The 21,564-nt window shown below is 40.6% G+C and overlaps 1 protein-coding gene and 1 long non-coding RNA gene across 2 annotated transcripts in view; both read left to right on the top strand.

Annotated features, from left to right (window-relative positions):
• LOC110202931 (uncharacterized) overlaps window positions 1-9,691 on the top strand; it is a 37,365-nt gene extending 27,674 nt beyond the window's left edge. The window contains exon 6 of the mRNA XM_078149321.1: window positions 9,072-9,691. Within this exon, the coding sequence (XP_078005447.1) occupies window positions 9,072-9,481 (410 nt within the window). The 3' untranslated portion in view covers window positions 9,482-9,691. The remainder of the gene's footprint in view (window positions 1-9,071) is intronic.
• On the top strand, window positions 2,501-8,910 carry LOC144455748 (uncharacterized). The gene is made up of 3 exons (XR_013484471.1): window positions 2,501-2,821; window positions 3,771-3,896; window positions 8,704-8,910. It is a non-coding gene; the product is annotated as an uncharacterized LOC144455748 (long non-coding RNA).
• Window positions 9,692-21,564: the final 11,873 nt, after the last annotated feature.

The following is a 21,564-nucleotide window of genomic DNA, read 5'->3' as shown; positions in this document are numbered from 1 at the left end:
CAATGACCCTGGAGCAGGCCTCAGGAGACTGAATCATGGGGAGCTGTGATGTTTTCCCAACTTGTTAACCCACAAATGCCAAAGACAATTTAGAAGATCAGTAGAAAACATTGGTAGGACCTGGTTGCGAGAGGAGCAAGGTCTGGTCCCATCACTTGAAAACATCTCACATAAAAGGCAAGAAAAAACGTTTACGATGGAGGGAAAGAGGGGGGAGGTGAGAGGGAGGGAGTGAATCTTCCTCTCATTTGATTTGGCTTAAGGAGGGAATAATATACACACTCAAGTCAGTATGGAAATCTATTGTTGGAAATAACTTCTGGTTCCCAAATAGACACAGTAAGTTAGACAGACTCAGGATGAGTGAAGCAGTGGAAACCTTTTAGAGGCTTCCTGCACTATGGAGGTGTGGAACTGGAGTAGAGCACACACCACAGAAGGGAGAGCAAACTTTATATCCCTATTCCTGGCTGCAAGTCCCTTCTGGCTGTCTTTCATTGGTAGAAGTCAGGACTAGCACAGGTCACAGACTTCCTGAAATGCCCGCCACGTGTTTCCTTTGGTATGTTTTTCCCCTTCTTCACACAACACATGTTTAGAAAATGGTGTCTTAACCCTGCACAGAGTTGAAGAAACCAGCATTCATCAGTCCATTAAGCATGTGAACTCCAAAGCTCAATCTTTGTCCTACTTTCAGCCTCTCAACCACACTACCAGTTTCACCTGATTTTAGCTGGTTCTTGAAGCTCCTCAGCCAGAGCTATTTCCTTATATGGAAATATAATCTTTTCTTACTTCTCACATTATCTCACTCTATAGGAAAATGGGGGGGGAGTGAATAAGAAAGGGGGAGATAATAGAAGGGAGGGCAGATTGGAGGAGGGGGGTAATGAGAAGCAAATACTTTTGAGGAGGGACAGGGTCAAAGGAGAGAACAAAATAAAGGTGGTGGGATAGGATGGTGGCTTTGACAACATGACTGTTATGGAAGTATTTTGCATGACCACACATGTATAACCTATATGAAACTGCTTGCCTTCTCATTGAGAATGTGTGGGGAGGAGGAAGGGAGAGAATTTGGAACTCAAAGTTTTAAAAACAAACGTTAATAATTGTTTTTACATGCAACTGGGAAGTCAGATATACTGGCAATGGGATGTAGAAATCTACCTGGCCCTCTGGGAGAATAGAAGGGAAAGGGGATAAGAGAAGGGGGTGGGGGCAGTGATAGAAGGGAAGGCTGATTGGGTGAAGGAGTATTCAGAATGCAAGCTGTCTTGGGGTGGGGGAGGGGAGAGATGAGGAAAAAATTTGGAACTCAAAATCTTGTGGCAGTGAAGGTTGAAAACTAAAAATACTTAATTAAGAGGTGTTTTGTTTCCTACCTACAAAATACATGTAAGATATATTTTTCAGGAAATCAAAGGGAAAAAGTAGGCCAAGAAAGGCTTTTTGTAAAAGATGGGTTTGCAGAAGTGGCTGCTTTCTTGTGTGTTATCCATCAGTTGGCCTCTTGACTCCTGATCCCAATCTTCTAGATTTCTGGCAGCAGAATCGAATTGTTTTTCATGCAGAATCTGTCAAAGTCTATGCTAGGCATTAGCTCTAACCCTAGTTGATAAAATACTACATTTTTAATGAATGAACCCTCCTTCCTCCACAGTCACCCTTAATTAATTCTCTATAATTAAATATTGAAATGAGTGAGGTAGAGCTCTGACCCAATGGCACTTGATGAAAGGGTCCGTGGCCTTCTCTAATGAAACGGACCTCTGCTCATCCTCAATATCTGAGATGCTCCCTTCCTCCTGGCCCTTAGTTTTGTAGTGCTTGATATCCAGACAATACAGGTAGGGCTGACCAAATTTTAAGTGAAATAAGTCTACGAATATTATCTTCTCCTGGGCCAGGTTGGGGTGGGGAGGCCAGCATTAACACAATTTTAGGCCAATGTTGTAGGTAAAGGGAGGGACCTGGACTTTCTGGACAGGAATATAACTGCTTAGTTTCGCATCTGTAGGGTGTGTCTGCCTCTAGCGGGACACCTGCTTCTTCAAAGAACATATAATAAATGAGCTTGCCTCCTCTACCTCAGGAGTCTTTGTTTTTTTTCAATAGGAGTTATTCCTAACAATTCTAACTTAAATTAGGAGAAATGTGCTAATGAAACTGATTGCAGTTGGTGAACAACCTCCATTCTGAAACTAAACTCTCTTTTTGCTGTCAATCACTTGTTTGTCTGGAGTTCTGCACTTTGCCTCTTCCTTGCTCTCCCCCTTCCACCTCCTAAAGTCAGGAATCTTTCCTCCAATAAGAAATCAGATGATGGAGGCATGGAGGAGGAGGAGCTCTCTGAGAGGCCCAGCCTGGTGGGTGGTGGCTCAGGTGGAATAGGAACTCTGGGATGGAGTTTGGAGGTCTGGGAGGAGTCTGGGGTGGAAGAGGACTCATTCTAGTGGTTAAGGCATTTCAGGTGATGGAGGGCAGGGCTTTTGGAGGAGAGGCAGAAAAGGGTCCCTAGCACTTTGGCCCTGGGTGTGATTAGAAGAAACTGCCCTTCCTTGGGGCCTCAGAGGCCAGGTAGAGAGTGTGAGGACCCTCCCAGAGATGGGTGTTTGAAAACAGGAACATTTGTCTTGAGATTGCTCTGTCTTCTTCCCTTGCAGCTGAACTATTTCCGCTTTCCTTGCAACTGAGATCTCTGCCTTATTCTCTGGGAATTGAGATCTCTCTGCCTTCCTTTAGAGCTGAGATCACAGTCCTTTCACTTGGACCTGAGATCTGTGTCTTCTGGACACCAACTCTGTGGGGTAGGTCCCAGGTAGGTCTGAGCCAGCCCCTCACAGACCTGCTGGCTTCTGTTGACTGTTTATATTATTGGGTCTCATCCTTGTCCTCTGACCACATGCTTCAGGTCCACCTGGAGCAATCCTGCTTCCCTAGCCTTGCTGCTGAACAAGGTTCTCGCTGCTAACTTTTTTCCAGACTGGAATCACTTCCCATGAGTGTGGGTCACCCTCCCCAGGTTTAGGATTGGTTCACTTTTCCCAGAATTCAAACCTTATTATCCACAGGGACCAAGGAATTCCTGTCTTGAGTGAAAGAGAAGTGAAAGGCTTGAGTGAACCCTCGAATGCAAGAGTAAAGGGCGTGGATCTGCTTCAAAAGAATTGGACCACTCAAGCCTTCTTTCAGACAGAGACAAGGTTTATTGTGTCACCAACAGAAGCAAGGGAGATTTTAAGAATCTCTGTATTCTGTAGGGGCAAAACTGACTTTTTTTTAGGGTAAAAGATTGTGGGAAGATTTCAGATGGGATGTAGAGGGGCAAATACCTTGTGGCAATCTAGAGGTAACTGAGAAAAGGGGTCTAGAAGGGATTAAGGGGTGGGAAGTAGCCCAGGCTGATCCAGAGGTAACAGACAAAGGAGGGGCCACAATGAAAGGACAGTTGAAAGAATTATTGAGTATATAGGTGGGGATGCATGGGAAAGTTCTGGAGCTGGGTTGCTTTTTTGGGGTCCAGGTGCCATACCCCATCAGAGGGAGATCCCTGATTCAGAAGCCTTTGAGACTTTGACTGGTCTCATCCCATCTGGGATCCCAAGCCACTTCTGCCTTTTGATTCTCTGAAGGAGAATGGGGGAAAGGAAGGGGACAGAAGAGAAGGAGTTGGAGAGGGTGTGACCATCTTTTCCAAGTCTGGTCCTACCCTTAAGTTGCAGTCTCTGCCCTGAGGTCAGGGCCTCACCCCCTGTAAATTCCTACAGGCTAGCCTCCTGCCCTGGGATCCTTCTCCCTCCCCAGGTGTGTGTGCTGAAGACCAAGGCCTGGCCCAAGCAGGGAGCCAGGAGACAGAAGGAATGGCCCCTAGGAGCTGCAGACCCCTACCCCAGGTGAGTGCACTCTGTTTATAGACTTTACCAATATCAACAAAGAGGCCATTTCCACAGACAAAGAGGATGGTCTCTGAGGCTGGCAATTCCCCCATCTATGGATTTTTCTTTACAAAAATAGGGAGGAAATTGAAAACAGTAGTAACAACACCACCCTGTTCTCTCCTTCTGTACTTTGAATTGATTGATGGCACTTTGGCATCACAAGCACTAAAAACCCTCAAACCCCCCTAATTGCTTCCTTCCCTGTGTCCTTTTTTTTTGTTAAATTGTCCCACATGGTCCATTCCACCTTTTTCTTCCTTCTTCTTGGAGTGCAATTGTCTTTCTCACTCCTTATGTGTCTTTTCTTGAATATCATCCCATCATAGTCAATGTATACTGTCAATGTATATTCCTTCTAATTGCCCTAATCATAATAAAGATCTGAAAGAGTTACAGGTATCATCTTCCAATGTAGGAATAGAAATAATTTAACCTTATTGAATCTCTTCTGTTTTCTCTTTCCTCTTTACCTTTTGATGTTTTGCTTGGTTGTTGTATTTGAAGATCACATTTTTTGTTCAGCTCTGGTTCTTTTCCTTAGGAATGTTTTATTATCTTCTATTGAATGTCCATTTTTTCCCCCATGAAGGATTACACAGTTTTTCTGTGTATGTGATAGTTGGTCATAAGACTAGTTCGATTGTCTTGCTGAATATCATACTGTCCACCCTCTGATTTTTTAATGTAAAATCTACTAACTTGTGTTAGCCTGACTCTGGCTCCATGACATTTGAGTTGCTTCTTTCTGATTGCTTATACTCTTTTCTCCTTGACCTGGGAGCTCTGGAATTTGGCTATGATATTCCTGGGAGTTTTCATTTTGATCTTTTTTAGGAGGTAATTGGTGGATTCTTTCCATTTCTGTTTTACCCTCTGGCTCTAAGATATGAGGTCTGTTTTGCTCAATAATTTCTTTGCCAAGAAAACACCATATAAAATGTGTTGTAGAGTATTGTTAAGATGTTGATCTAATTTTAATTTCCTTCCTGACCCCTTTCCATTTTTCTCAGCAGTTTTTTTAACTAAATAGTTTTATCTTAAGTAATCTGTTTCCCACTTTATCAAACTTTGAGTTTTACTGATTTCTAATGGTTCTGAATTTCCATTGCTTAATCTGTTCCATTCATTTACCTCTTTTTTATTTTTTCAGTACCACATGGTTTTGATGACCAATGCTATATGCTATAGTTTGAGGTCTAGAAGTTCCCTTCCCTCTATATCCTCTCTTCTTTTCATCATTCCCCTTGACATTATTGTAGGTCTTTTGTTTTTCCAAATGAATTTTGTTATTTTCTTCAGCCCTGTAAAATATCTCCTTCATAATTTTGTTATTGTTATTGATGGTGTTGTTCAGTCATGTTCAACTCTTTGTGAGTGTATTTGGAGTTTTCTTGGCAATGATATTGGAGTGGTTTTCTTTTTCTTTCTCCAGATCATTTGTCAGTTGAGGAACCTGGGGAAAGCAGAGTTAACTGACCTGCCAAGCATCACAGAACAGCTAGCAAGGGTGTGAGCCCAAATTGGAAGTCAGATTTTCCTGACTCCAGACTCAAAATTCTATCCGCTCTGCTCCCTGTCTTCCCCCAGAATTTCAACACTGTAGTATTAAAAATATAAACATCATTGTTAAGTCTCCATTTGAGTTTGAATCTTTTGTTGTCTCTGAACTAATTTCCATTCTTCTTTTTTTAGTGGAATGAAAGGATGTGTTGATGATTTTTGCCTTTTTATATTTGTTTGCAGTATCTTTCTGCCCTAGTCCATGATTAATTTTTGCAAAAGTTCTATAGGGTACAAAGAAGCAAATAATGTCTTCACTTCTGATTTTCTTTCTAAAAATATTTGACAAATGTCTTTTTTTTTTATCATTGAACATCCACTTTTTGTCCTACATTGCTAAGTTCATATTCACAGGATATGTGTTCCTGGGCTGCATACTATGCTTCACTGCTCTCTGGAATGCATTCTTCCAGTTCCCTCTTTATTTCTAATGGTTTTCAAATGTGTGTGTGTGTGTGTGTGTGTGTGTGTGTGTGTGTGTGTGTGTGTGTGTGAGAGAGAGAGAGAGAGAGAGAGAGAGAGAGAGAGAGAGAGAGAGAGAGAGAGAAGGGTGATTTACTGTCAAAGGCTGCAGAGGAGGGAAGAAGGATGAGGATGAAGATATGGCCAGTGGATTTAGCAAGTTTGAGATTTTTGGTAATTTTGCAGAGGGAATTTCAGTTGAACAATGACATTGGGAGCTCGACTGCAGAGCAAGTAGAGGAAAGGAGTTGGAGACATCTGTTGTAAATGAACATCACCAGCTGTTTAGCCAAGAAATGGAAGAAAGACATTGGAAAGTGTCTCTTGGGTTGAATAGATGAAGTGACTGTGTTTTGAGGATTAGAGAGAAATGATTTTATTTGTGGCAGTTGGGAAGGAGTCATTAGTGTGGGAGAGACTGGAAAGTAGTGAGAAAAGGTGGGTGTGGGAGAGGCTACATACTGAGAAAGACAATTTTCTGAAATGGGATGATATACACATGGAAAGGAGTTTGCTTTAGCTGGCAGAAAGAGGAACATTTCATCTGATTGTGGTATGAAAAAGAAAAAAAGGCACTTGATTTATGGGAGATGAGGAAGAGAAAATTCAAGGCAAATTTCTCTGCTGAGAAGGTGAGTGGGGGGTTGAACAGAGGGAGTGAGCAATAATGGACAGTTGGGAAAGAATGAAAAGAATTGGCAAAGCTGCTGTGGTGAATGACACAGGGAGTCACTTATGTAGTTTTCAGTCATTTTAGTCATTTCTGAATCTTTATGATTAGATTTGAGGTTTTCTCAGCAAAGAAGCTTGAGTGATTTGTAGTTTCCTTTTCAGGCTCATTTTATAGATGAGGAAACTGAGGCCAACAGGTCTAAGTGACTTGCCCAGGGTCACACAGCTAGTGCACTGTGTCAACCAGCTGCCCTGATTTTATCATTTTTTCTCTCTCCATTCATCAGTATCTAAGTAGTAGCAAAGGCTGTTGCCTTAGTTAGAATCAATCCCAAGCTGTGCCTTATATAAATCATCAATCTTTGTTCCTCCCCTGATCTCTAACTCTCAATCTTTGGCCCATTCTTGGAGAATCGTTAGACTGATTCATTAAGTTGCCAGCCACTCTGGGTTTGGGAAAGTGAGAAGTAGAAACTCCCAAGTCTCCCGTAGTATTAGATGCTCAGGGGCCTGAAAAGAATTCTCTGTGATCTTCACTGTGGCTCTGGTTAGGTCCCATCAGGGTTAGAACTAGACAGAGGTCACTCTATATAGGAGATAAGGTGCAAGAAAGAGCCAGCAACAAAAGCACGGACGGAATCTGCATTTGCCAAATAAGACAGACCAGAATTCAAGGACTGAGGTAGAGGCTGGGGCCTGGTGTCAGCCTTGGGTCCCCTCAGTCAGTCAATAAGCAGGGATTGAGCCCCTCCAGTTTTCTAGGCACCTCGCTAATCTTTAGGAAGGGAAAAGCCAATCTCGGCTGTCAAGGAGTTCCCAATCTGGCATACAAACATGGATGTGGTTTGAGAAGAAGCAAGAGATGAGGGTCCTTGGTCTCAGCTGGCCCAGGGCAAGGAGAGTGTTTGTGAATAGAAAGACATCTAGTTCGGTGGTATATATGCAAACTCAAGGAGTGGGGCTAGTAATGCTTTAAGAAGGAGAGTAGAAGCAGGGAGGAAAGCATCAAAATCAATACAAGAATGAGAAAAATTTCAGGCACACCTCAGAAATACCTGTAGGTTCAGTTCCAGAGCTCTGCAGCAAAGTGAATAGTGCAATCAAGTGAATTAGGTGAAAATTTTCGGTTTTTCAGTGCATATACAATCTTTGTTTATAACATACTGTTTCTGTGACATGTGCAGTGTTACTATGTCTAAAAAAACATACTTTAAAAATATTTCATTGGCAATAAAACCTAACTATGATCTGAGTCCTCTGACTGATCCCAGTGGTGGTTGCTCAAGGCTGGTGGTTGCTGTGGTAGTTTCTTAAAATAAGGCCACAGTGAAGTTTGCCACAGTGATTGACTCTTCTTTTCCCCTGAACTTAAATCCCCATTGTAGGGATGTTAATAGGCCTAATCTCAATATTATTGTGGCTCAGGGAATAGGAAGGCTCAAAGAGAGGGAGAGAACAAGTCAACATGCAATAATAAAAAAATTTTCTTTAAAAATAAAGTAGCGGCAACTAGGTGGTGTAGAGGATAAGAGCACCAGCCCTGAAGTCAGGACCTGAGTTCAAATCTGGCCTCAAACCAAACACTTGACACTTATTAGCTGTGTAACCCTGGGCAAGTCACTTAACCCCAGTTGCTTAAAAGCAAAAAAAAAAAAGTAAATGTAATGGAGAAAGGCTGCTTAGCTCTGTGCACAGAATATGGCCTCTTTCAGGGTTGGAGTTCTAGTCTCAGCTGCAGAGATGTTGGTCAGGTCACTCAGCCATTCTGAGCTCATGGGCTGAGTGGAGCATGTAATATGAAAGCCTTAGGTCTGCCAGTGTCACAGGTGTTTGAGGATCCAATGTGACTGTGTGTGAAGCTCTTTGTAAGTCAAATTGTCCGCAGATGTGACCTAGTGGCATTTTCAAATGATTGATTCTGTCCATTAACTTTGCAGACTGTTCTCTTAGCCTGGGGAAGTAGGATATAGATCAATTAGTTTACTTTGTCTAAATGGAGGGAAGGGATTATGATTATATATGGGTGTACATGTGTCTGTATGTGTGTTTTATTCTTTGTTTCTTGCAGAAGGAGAGATTATACCTGAAATGAAAGAGACTACTGAAAAGCTAAGCATTTCTGTGAAAGAGACTCACCAGGAAAGCTTCATGAGTGATGGTCCTTGTGACTTCACTGGAGACAAACTTGTGCTGTATTTCACAGATTCCACACAGGAGAGCAACCTTATGATTGTCAGCATTGTGGGAAAGACTTGAGTCAACAGACATCCCTTATTTACCTTCAAAAAATTCGTACTGCAGAGAAAACACGGGAGTCTCAGGAATGTGGTGAAACTTTCAGTGAACACTCATCCTACAGTATTCCTGGTGATAGGAAAGCTCATGCATGTAATGAGTATGGAAAGGCTTGGAGTTGTAGCTCCAGTGTTGCTGTACATCAGAGAATCCACACTGGGGAGAAGCCTTATGAATGTAACCATTGTGGAAAGGCTTTTAGAAGTACCGCTGATCGTTCTGTACATCAGAGAATCCACCCTGTGGAGAAACCTTATAAATGTAAATGTTGTGAAAAGGCTTTTAGAAGTACCTCTGATCTTTCTGTACATCAAAGAGTCCACACTGGGGAGAAACCTTATGAATGTAATCAGTGTGAACAGCCTTTCAGAGTGAGCTTCCATCTTGCTGAAGGTCAGAGAATCCACACTGGAGAGAAACCTTATGAATGTAATCAGTGTGAAAGGGTTTCAGAGAAAACTTGCAACTTGCTCTACATTAGAGAGTCCATAGTTGAGAGAAACCTAACAAAACTTTTTTATGTACACTTTCACCTTACTATACAGATCTGATGAAAGAAAAGGCCAAGAGACATAATTTCTGCATAATCATTTCATTTATTATGGCTAATGAATATTTAATAAAAGGATTGTCATTTAGCCATCTTTTATAAACTAAACATGAATAATGGAGGTATATCATCACTTATATGTCCTTATAGAAGTGGGTGTTACTAAATGGCATAAATCACCTCTGATTTATTAAAAATTAATGAGACTGAATATTATAATGTGAGGTAGACTTATTCTTTGTTTTAAAATTTAATTATTTTGAATTATCAATAATCACTTCAATAAGCTTTTGAGTTTCAAATTTTTCTTCCCCTCCCCATGTCCCTTCAACAAGGTGGCGGGCAATCTGATATAGGCTACACATATACATTCCTGTTAAACATATTTTCATATTACTGATGTTGTAAGTTAGAATTAGAACCAATACGAGGTACCACCAGAAAGAGGAAATAAAACACAACAGAAGAAAAAGAATAGCAAATAGTATGCTTTGATTTGCATTCAAACTCCATAGTTCTTTCTTTGGATGTGGATAGCATTTTTCATCGTGAGGCCTTTGGAGATGTCTTAGGTTCTTGTTAAGGCTATAATAGTAGTCATCACACAACGTGGCTGTTACTGTGTACAAAGTTCTCTTGGTTCTGCTCATTTCACTCAGCATCAGAGCATACAAGTGTTTCCAGGTTTTTCTGAAATCAGCTTGTTCATCATTTCTTGTAGCACAATAGTATTCCATTACATTCATATGCCACAACTTGTTCAGAAAATTCCCTAATTCTCTCAATTTCCAATTCTTTGCCACCACAAAAAGAGCTGCTATAAATATTTTTGTACATGTGGGTCCTTTTCCCATTTGTATGATCTCTTTGGGATATAGCCCTAGAAGTGCTCTTGCTGGGTCAAAGGCTATCCACATTTTTATAGCCCTTTGGGCCAAGTTCCAAATTGCTCTCCAAAATGGTGGGTCATTTTACAACTCCACCAATTTTCCCACATCTTCTCCAACATTTATCATTTTCCTGTTTTATCATGTTGCCCAATCTGATAGATGTGATGTGGTACCTCAGAGTTGTTTTGATTTGCATTTCTCTAATCTATACTGATTTAGAGCATTTTTTCATATGACTGTAGATGGCTTTAATTTCTTCTTCTGAGAAGTGCCTGTTCATATCCTTTGACTAAGAGGTGGAGTTATTCTAATGAGGGCCTGGGGGATATTACTCATCACTCAATTATGACCAACAGACTTAACTCCTTCTAGACCACCCTTGCCTAAGGCAATCTGAATAAAAGAGGGAATCCACTTCCCCTCAGACCTGTCTGACTAAAGCAGATTGGGCCAGGATCCACCTAGACTAAAATGTCTTTACCTTTTGGTCAGATCTAAACTTTCCCAGATGGCTAAGTCTTGCCCCAGATTTCATCTCATCATCAGCCCTTCCCTTCAAAGGCTAGCTGAATCACGTACAGGAGCTGATCTCTGAATGAGGAAATAGAAAGAGGGGAAAAGCTTTCTTCTAATTTAATAACTGGTTATTAATATGAGAGAAATAACCATTTCTCTCACATCAGAGAATCAATACTAAACAATATACCTCATTAATGTAATCAATATGAAAAGTGTTCAGGTTAAAGTCATCCATCCATCCATCCATCTTTTCCCATCAGAATTTGCATAACATAGAAACCATATTGCCATGATGAGTGTGGAAAGACATTCTGATGGACTACAGAGCTTGTTAGACATCAGAAATTTCACCTCGTGAACAACCCCTGTCTGGACTCATTTGCAAAGGTCTGTAGCCAGAGATCATCTCTTTGCTTCCATCAAGGACTCTTCATGGAGATCAGACATGAATGTACTCAATAAGGACCTGCCTTTTCTTGGAAGATGCAGGTCACTAGACACCACAATATTCACACTGGAAGGAAGCCTTATAAAAGCAGTAATTATGGGCAGTTCTTATCTGGAGGTCATATATGTGTGTGTAGATATAAAGTTTGTAGATAAAACTTATGGATCTAAGCAATGAGGGCTGACATCTCCCTGCAGCACAGCCTCAGGAGACATCATGAATCTCATACTGTGCATAAAACCTTTAAATTGGGTTGAATTTTGCTCTGAAATCCCAAGGTTTAACCTGACTCCCTTGAAATATTCCATGCCCCCCCTAGCATAAAGCCTGCCTCTGGCTTGCTCACTTAACTGCACTGCAGTTGCATCCCTCTGCAGTGAGACAGACCTTTCCAGCTCACTCTTGAAAATGTCCTAAGTTGTTAATCTGCTTCACTGCATCAGAATTGATTTTGAGGCATCATTGCAAGGTTGTTTGGAAGGGAATTTGGGAGAGCCCAGGCAAGTCACTGCATCATCTTGCCATCTTGGCTCCTGAAGTCCTTACGCCCATTGTTGTAGGAAATACTCCCTTGACAGTTTAGATTTTCTTGAAAAGATCTCTTGTCCTTTCTATTCAATTGTTTTCATCTTCTATTTCTTTGCATTGCTCATTTAAGAAAACCTTCCCATCTTTCCTCACTGTTGTCTGGAATTCTGAATTCGTTTGGGTATATCTTCTCCCTTTCTTTTACCCTTTCCATAGCTATTTGTAAAGCATCATCAGACAGCCATTTTGCTTTCTTGCCCTTCTTTTTCTTTGGAACACTTTTAGTTTCTTCCTGAACAATATTAAGAACCTCCATCCATAGTTCTTCAGGCACTCTATCTACTAGAATTTCTCCCCTGAATTTGTACATCACTTCCATTTCCCATTCATAAGCAATGCTATTTAGGTCATATTTGTAGGGTGTGATGGGTTTCCCCTATTTTCTTCAGTTTGGGTCTAAATTTTGCGATAAGAACCTCATGATCTGTGCCTCAGTCAGCTCCAGGTCTTGCTTTGACTGATTATGTAGAACTTTGACACCTCTGCCTTTTTCCCCTAGGAAATGTTTTAGGTTTTAATAGAACTGAGTAACTTTGGGCTCTTTGGAATCAGTGGCTGGAAAATAGACTTGTTACTGTGATGTTGAATGATTTGCCTTGGATTTGAACAGTACTTGACTATTCATAGGAAAAATCTTGCTTGAGGTCTGTTCAGTGTAGAGAATTTAAATCATAGCTGGACAAAGTGATGTCCTCTGTAAGATAATTTGGAAAATATATTCAATTGAATTGATGTCATTTGATTGGCAACCAGATTTTGTTTTAAATCTTGTTAAAAGATTTGGTGTAAATTTGTAATATTGCTTTTGTTTTTATGCTTCAAAATTTTATTGTGATTTTGGGGAATTACTTGATAAGAAATGTGGTTAATTTTAAAAATCATACCTAGAAGGTGATGCATTTGTACACTTAGGAAATCAATTTCTCTTTTGATCTCGATGCTGTCAAATGATGACCTAAAACTGTTAGAGAATGTGGGAGAATGTGGTTACAATGTTTAACTGCTAAGTATATCATTGGCTATATTTGCCTTTAAAAAGAATAAAAATAATAACTTACCTTTTGGGGAAAGTAGAAAAGACTTGTAAATTCTCCCAGTTCTTTAGGGACTAACCAAATGCTTTGTGACCTTCTCTTTGGGCAAGGTCAGAAAATCTTATCAGCCCTGGGAAAGAAGTTGCTTAAAGAAGAGGTTGTCCAATTCAAAAGTAATGGAGTGCTTTACTGAGTAATTAAGACCTCTAACAGCCAAAGTAGAGTTTGGGGAGGGGCAGCTTGCAAGTATGTTTATAATATCCAAGTTCTATGAGAATTTGTCTAGTCACTGATTATTGAAATGATGAAATTCCACTTAGAGTAATATGTATGGCAGTTACAGTTTTGAACCACCTCTGGCTCAGCACACTGCAGCTTAGATTCAAAATGGGATGCCTTCCTGGAGTAAAACTGACAGATTCAATTGTGTGATAGTTCTAATTTTTGAAATATTCTCCTTATGAAGAGTCCATCTGCACTTTTTTCTCATTCTCATAATTAGGATTTTGTTGTTCCAACAAACTTCCACTCACAGATTGCTGTTTGTCCTTCCTCACAAAGAGGACCAATGACATTAGGATGATGATGTCTTGGCTTGCAAATGAATTGGACTTAGGCAAGGCAAGGCTGTGTAAAGTCACTCTCTCCTCCAGAGCTATCTGGGTCCAGTGACAAGATATAGATCAGGAAGACTCAAGATGAACTCAAATGCAGTGGGAGACCTTGGCCTTTTTAAACTAAGGTCTTTCCCAGGTTTCAGTTTGTCTGATACAGCATCCATTCAGTGATTAAGTGCTGCATGATCTGAGAGTGAATCCTATCAGCACAGTCACCATGGACAGTTCACAACCTTTGGTTGCAATCAAATTTTTGTGTGCTCAGCAACACTTGGAGAAAGGATAGCAATGGATGCAAGTTAGATATTGTTTTCTTTGGTAAAGACATCTCTTCTAAAAGAGATGATTGCAGCATGATTCCAATCAGTTCAATTCAATTCAAAAACATTCATTGAGCAGTTGCTATGTACTAGGCACTAGGTGAGATGGACTGAGACTCCATTTTATCAAATCAACCAAACTGGATTAACCTTGAGGAATTCCATCATTGCTTGGCAATGGCTTGGGCAGATTCTGGGAGAGCCTGTATTCTGTAATGGCTTCAGACTCCCATCCCAGCCCCCAAAAGAGCCCCTAAGTATCACAACCACTGATGGGCACAGATCCTTAATGGGGAGGCCTGAAAGATCCTGCCTGATTCCTGTAACTTTTATCTCTGGACATGGCCCCCGATTTCCTGATAACTAGCTCTCTAGCTCCATCTAGTTGGGAACACCCCTCCAAAGACAGCTTTAGTTTTATTTATTTTTTTGCTGTATTTCAAAGATTTGGAAGGAGGGTAAATCTAGCTTGAGAATCCACGGACAAAATCTTCAGTCCAAGAAAACAGGCAGGGTGAGGAAGGATAGAATCAGTTTCAGAGAAGACAGATTAAAAACGAACTAATAAACATTCAGGTCCAGACTGCAGCTTCCTGAATCTGCTGGCCATACTCAATCCTCCACTGGAGGAATTGGAGGTTGGCTCTGCTCTGGCTTTTGGTCACATGATATCCCTGAAGCTCCTTGCTGGAGGTTGGAGGGATCCATATTGTGGGGAATGTTAAATGCCAGGATGACCTAACTGGAAGTGAGGTTTAATGGTCTTATCAAAGTCACAAGGCTACATAGTGAGTAGAACAGATACTTACCAGCCACATCCCAGGGCTGACAGTCTTTCCCCAAATATTCTTGGTGGGCTCAAGCCAGGTCTTTCCCAAATTGGGTAAGAGATTTTCAATCCTTCCTCATCTCTCTCTGTACTCATTCCCTCTCCCAGCTTACATAGGTACATATATGGATGATATAGATGACATACAGATGATACAGATGATAGAGATATAATTATCAGTGGTATAAATATATGTTATTTAGATTATGCAATATGGAATGATAGACAGAAAGGTGCTTGATTTTCGTAGATGTGTTTGCATGATGTCTCCCCGTTTGATGGTAAGCTCCTTGAGGGCTGGGACTGAGTTTTGCATATTTTTCTATCTTCAGCACTTAGTATAGCTCATAACATGTAATAGGCACTCAATCAATGTTTATCGATTAATTGATTGACCCAGTAGTCAAGAAACCTAGTATGGAGTCCAGTTTCAGATTCATGCAGGCCATGTAATACTAAATAAAGTACTTAACTTCTCAAGGATGGAACCACCTCCATACAAGTATACCTTGTAGAAAAGTTGCCAAACTGCCTGGGAGAAAGTTTTGATTGGGAGCTTCTTACATGCAACTCAGTCTCCACAGGATACAGAAATCAGTAGCTAGACTGAGAGAGAAAGAGAGAAAAAAATGGACAGAGAGGTAAACAGATAGATGTATGTCTTTATCTATAGAACCCTGACAGCTAAGGAGTACAGGGGACAAAGATCTAGGCCTGGAGCCAAGAAGTCCTGAGTTCAGATCTTGCCTCATTCATTCACTACCTTTGCTATTATGAATATGTTACTTAACCAATGGATCCATAAGTCCTTAATAAGTCCTTCCTCTGATCTGACTAGGTCCCCTTTTTTCCCTGCTTACCACCTTCCTCATGGGTTTAACTCTCCCTCATCCCTGGGGCTGCTTTTTTGTAGTTAAGTCTCCATCATCTCCATGAAGCTGTGTGGTGCAATGGGCAGTACTGGACCTCCATCAGCTAGACCTGAGTTCAAACCTTGCCTCAGATACCTATCAACTGTGTCAAGTCACAAGGACTCTCTGAGCCTCAGTTTCCTCATCTGTATGTTCCAGACACTGCTCTGGAGTGCAAAGGAGAAACAGTGTCTTTCCTTAAGCAAGCTGAGGTTAGTGTTGGAGAATTCCTCAGTCCAGAGGTCCTAAGAATCTCCTGGAGAGAAATACAAGTAATAATAGCTAGCATTTTTATAGCACCATGTTCTAGGCACTGCCAAGCACTTGACCAATGGAATGCTCAGAGCAGCCTTTGGGGGGAGATGCTATTATTCTCCTCACTTTATAATTCAGGAAAGTGAGACAAACAGGTTAAGTGACTTACCCAGAGTCACACAGCTGGGAAGTATCTGAGATGTAATTTGAACTCAGTTCTTTGTGACTCCAGGCCCAGGTTTCTCTCCCCTGTACCATCTAGAGGGGATTCCTCCGAGGAGAGAAAGTAGCATCAGCTCCCTGAAGCTGCCCTGTGGGAGCAAAGGGAAATAGAGAAATAAATAGGGTTTGGCCCAGCCTTAGTCCATCTGGGGAGGCTGGACAGCCAGTTCCCTCATTGGGGTGGTTGGGTCAGGATGTCAAGTGATTTGGGTTTGGGGAGAACCCTGGTCTCAGGTGTTACAAACTTTGTTTCAGTGGGGATGTTTTCTCTTGCCCAGAATGTATGGTAGGACCAGAGGAGGTAAGTCTCTAGTGAATTCCCTCAAAATATCTTGGTGGGGACTGCCCCATTACTGGAGACCTCTTCAAAACAGAATCATTGGGCTTATCCTGTGAATAAATTACAGATGGAGGGTCTGTCTCTTTTTACATAACCCTGCAAGGAAGCTCAGCTTCCTTGATATCTAAAGTCACTGTTTCTAGGGAGAGGCTACTTTCCCAAAATTTTTATGATCTCTTTGGAATGCAGACCTACTAGTGGTATTGCTGGATCAAAGGGTATGCACAGTTTGGTTGCCTTTGGGCATAGTTCCAAGTAGCTCTCCAGAAGAGTCGGATCAGTTTACAACTCCACCAACAGTGCATTAGTATCCCAATTTTCCCACATCCTCTCTGACATTTATTATTTTCATTTCTTGTTATATTAGCCATTATATTTGCCTTTTTCTATTCAAATGTGATTTAGAGGACTTCTTCATGTTCCTATAGACAACTTTGATTTCTTTATCTGAAAACTGCCACTTCATATCCTTTGACTATTTACCAATAGGGGAATGATTTGTGTTCTCAATTTGACTCACATCTCTATATATTTGAGAAATGAGGTCTTTATCAGAGACACTTCCTGTAAAGACTGTTTTACACCTTTCTGCTTTCCTTGAAAGGTATATTTTTAGGAAAAGAAAAAACACGTGAAGTTAGAGTTAGGTCTGTTTCCAAGGTCTTTAGCATAGCTACTTGTAGCAGTCCAAAGCAAACATTAGCGGCTTGATCAGTCAGGTGGTTAATGAGCATTTGGTGAGCCCTTCATGCCTTCTTAGACAGAATAACAGGACAGGAAGTGAGTCCTATGAATTTTCTCAAAGAGATTGGGGGAAGGGAGGTACTGAAATGGACATTCTGTACACCGGTATAAGGATAGCCTCAGTGGCATTGAATGGAGTCAGTGATGTTTTCTCAGAAATTCATTTCTGAAAACCATTATCCACTTGCTATGTGAAAGCCTTAGTGCTAAGAGCTGGGGGATATGAGTAGAAAAGACGTGATTGTACATCCCAGAGCTTAAGGAGGAAAGAGTTTGGGAGGGAGTGGCATACAAATAACCAGAAAGTAGCAGCCAGGGGTTAACAGTTGAGCTGCTTGAGAGATCTCTCCAGTCAGGATAGTCAGGCCTCTGGGTTACCACTAGAGGGCTGAGTGAAGCAGGAATCATGGCATGAAGTTGGCATCAAAAATCACTTGTTGTGCTTAGCAGGCTGATCAGTTAGAGTACAGGTAGGCCATCTGATCTCTCTGACTTCCTGGCTCAGACTGAACTGGGACCTGCAAGCCCAGCACTGGATTTCTAGGAGGCAATTATCTCAACTAAAATTGTTACTTCTTCCAACCAGGGTGTCTGGAAGGGGGAGGAATCCAAAGCAGAGCTGCCTGGAAAAGTAAGCCATGTGGAAACCAGAAGCCCCATCAACTTCAATGGACCAAGCCCTTTCTGGGTGGTTCCAAAATGCCCTCTCTACCTCAGTAGTGAGGCCTAGTATCATCCTCTTCCTCCATTGTACACTGATAGCCAGAAACTCAGGCCTCTGCCTTACTCTAAGCCCCTATTCATGGTCTCTGTCAACTGTAATGCTATGGCCATGGGAATGACCCCCCTTCTACCTTGACCTTGGCATGGTCAACCAACTTCCCCCCCAGGGCTCAAATTCTACCTGGGTTAAAATGCAAAAGATTGCTTTCCTCTGAGAACTCTTCCTCTCTCATCTGTCCATCCCCTGCCACTTTCCCTCCTTCATCCTACTGTGGGATTCAAACCCTTCTCCTTCTGAGTACAAAGACTGCCACAATAAAACTTTGGCTGTAGACTAACCCGAAGGGGTAGACACTTTGTTTTGAGGTCTTCAAAGCAAATGACTCTAGGGAAAATTGAAATTTTCTGTGATATACCATTTGTAAGTGTGAATCCAGTTTTCATAACACTGAGTTTGTCCTAAACTAAATTCATATATGGTTTCATTTAAAATCACACCTGTTCTGTAATTAGGATACTTGTGATGTTTGACCCTTTATAGTGAGATCACTCCTTCATGCAAAATATACTTAAAATTTGGCATTCAGGCAATATGTCTAGAAATGATAAAGATAAGAATTAAATTGTATCAAAATGACTCATGGTATCTGAATGCAATCAGTCTAGAAATTCAAACTGATAAATGGATAATATGATTTTCTGTTTTTATTTTTGGTAAATAATTTATTTATTTTTAGTTTTCAACATTCACTTTCATAAGATTTTGAGTTTTAAATTTTCTCCCCTACCTACTCCTCATGGAAGCCCAAAGATAGCATGCGATCTGATATAGGCTCTACTTATACATTCATACTAAGCATATTTTCCTATTAGTCATGATGTAAAGAACAATTAGAACTAATTGGTGGAACCATGAGAATGAAGCAATAAAACAAAACAACAAGGGAAAAGGAGACCAAACAGTATGCTTCCATCTGCCTTCAGACTCCATAGTTCTTTCTCTGGATGTGAACAGCAATTTCCATCATGAGTCTTTTTTAATTGTCTTAGATTCTTGCATTGCTGTGAAGAGCCAAGTCTATCAAAGTCAGTCATCACACAATGTGCATGTTACTGTATACAATGTTCTGGTTCTGCTCATTTTACTCTGCATCAGTTCATGTAAATCTTTCCAGGTTTTTTTGAAGTCTGCCTGCTCATCATTTCTTATAGCACAATAGTATTCCATTACATTCATATAGCAAAACTTGTTTAGCCATTCCCCAATTGACGAGCATCCCCTCAATTTCCAATTCTTTGTCACCACAAAAAGAGTTGCTATAAATAGTTTTGTCCATGTGGGTTCTTTTCTCTTTTTTAGGATCTCTTTGGGATACAGACTGAGAAGTGCTCCTGCTGGGTCAGAGGGTATGCACAATTGTATAGCCCTTTGGGCATAGTTCCCAATTGCTCTCTAGAATGGTTGGAACATTTCATAACTGCAGCAAGAATGCATTAGTGTTCCAATTGTCCCACATCTTCTCCAACATTTATCATTGTCCTGTTTTGTCATGTTAGCCGATCTGATAGGTGTGTTGTGGTGCCTCAGAGTAGTTTTGATTTGCATTTCTCCAACCAATAGTGATTTAGAACAATTTTTCATATGGCCATATATATAGCTTTAGTTTCTTCCTCTGAGAATTGCCTGTTCATATCCTTTGATCATTTATCAATCGGGGAATGACTTGTATTCTTATAAATTTGTTATATTTATTTGTTTGTTTGGCAAGGCAACTGGTGTTAAGTGACTTACCTAGGGTCACACAGCTAGTTAAGTGTCAAGTGTCTGGTCTGAGGTCACATTGGAACTCAGGTCCTCCTGATTCCAGGGCTGGTGCTCAATCTACTGTGCCACCTAGCTGCCCCTATTCTTAACAATTGACTCAGTTCTCTGTATGTTTTAGAAATGACACTGGTTCTAACAGTCCTTTCCCAGTTTTCTGCTTCCCTCCTAATATTGGTTGCTTTGACTTTGTTTCTGCAAAAACTTTTCAATGTAATGTAATCAAAATCATCCATTTTGTATTTCTGTATGTTCTCTATCTCTTGGTTAGTCATAAATTCTTCCCTTCTCCATAGATCTGAAAGGTAAACTATTCCTTGGTGTTCTGGTTTGCTTATGGTATTAGTCTTCATATCTAGCTCCTGTACCCATTTTAACTTTATCTTGGTATAGGGTGTAAGATGTTGGTCTATGCCCAGTTGGTCTCTGCCATACATTTTTGCAGTTTTCCCAGCAGTTTTTGTTAAACAGTGATTTCTTATCCCAGAAACTGGAGTCTTTGGATTTATCAAATAGTAGATTAGTATACTCATTGACTGTTTTGTCTTGCATGTCTAATCTGTTCCATTGATCTACTACTCTATTTCTTAGCCAGTACCAAGTAGTTTTGATGGTTGCTGCTTTCTAATACAATTTAAGATGTGGTACAGCTAGAACACCTTTCCTTGCATTTCTTTTCATTACTTCCCTTGATATTCTGGACTTTTTCTTCTTTCAGATGAATTTTGTCATTTTCTTTCTAGCTCTAGAAAATATTTTTGGTAGTTTGCTTGGTATGTGCTGAATAAGTAAATTAATTTAGGTAGAATTGTCATTTTTATTATATTAGCTCAGCCTACCCATGAGCAACTGATATTTTTCCAATTGCTTAGATCTGACTTTATTTGTTGTGAAAAGTGTTTTGTAATTGTGTTTGTGTAGTTCCTGGTTTCCTAATGCTATGCATTAGCTCTATTCCAGGTTGATAAAATATGACATTTTTGATGAACGAACCTTCCTTTCTCCACAGTCACCCTTAATTCTCTATAACTATTAGAATGAGTGAAATGTAGGGATTAAAAATTGCCCAACCTAAAAGAAATTGAGGTAGAGCCCTGACCCAATGGCACTTGATGAAAGGGCCCGTGTCCTTTTCTAATGAAATGGACCTCTCATCATCTTCAGTATCTGAGATGCTCCCTTCCTCCTGGACCTTAGATTGGTACTGCTTGATATGCAGACAATAACAGTAGAGCTGACCAGATTTTACATGTGTTTTACATTAAAGGTAGATCTGCCCTGAGCTGGTCACACAACTCAGTTATCCTCCTGGGATCTGACTTTAAATGAGCCCACATTCTGTGAGGTATAAGAAGTTATGTTTCCACCAATGTAGAGGTAGTGATACTAAACAAGAGGATTCAGAAGTTGTCACAGGAGCAGAAGGAGCAGTTTTACTCAAGAACTTTTAACAATTTTTAACAGACAGACAAAAACCTGCTGAAGTTAGTGAGGTTAGAAGTGCTGAAAAGCAGAACAAAGATTACAAATTGCTCGAAATGCACATCCTTAATAAGTCTATGAATATTATCTGGGGGGGCGGGCGAGAAGTAACACAATTTTAGATCAATGTTGTATGTAGGGGGAGGGACCTGGACTTTCTGGACAGGAATAGAACTGCTTGCTGTAGCTTCTGTGGGGTGTGTCTGCCTCATCTACCTTGGGAGTCTTTCTGTTTTTCTGTAGAAGTTACCCCGAAGAATTCTAATTTAAATTAGGAGAACTGCATTTTGTGAACAACCTCCATTCTGAAACTAAAGTGTGTTTTGCTGTGAATCACTTG

This window comes from Phascolarctos cinereus, unplaced genomic scaffold (assembly GCF_003287225.1).
Source record: "Phascolarctos cinereus isolate Bilbo 61053 unplaced genomic scaffold, phaCin_HiC Scaffold_2;HRSCAF=192, whole genome shotgun sequence".
NCBI classification, from domain to species: domain Eukaryota; kingdom Metazoa; phylum Chordata; class Mammalia; order Diprotodontia; family Phascolarctidae; genus Phascolarctos; species Phascolarctos cinereus.
The sequence above is the reverse complement of the archived record's forward strand: the minus strand, read 5'-3'. Positions and strand labels throughout refer to the sequence as shown.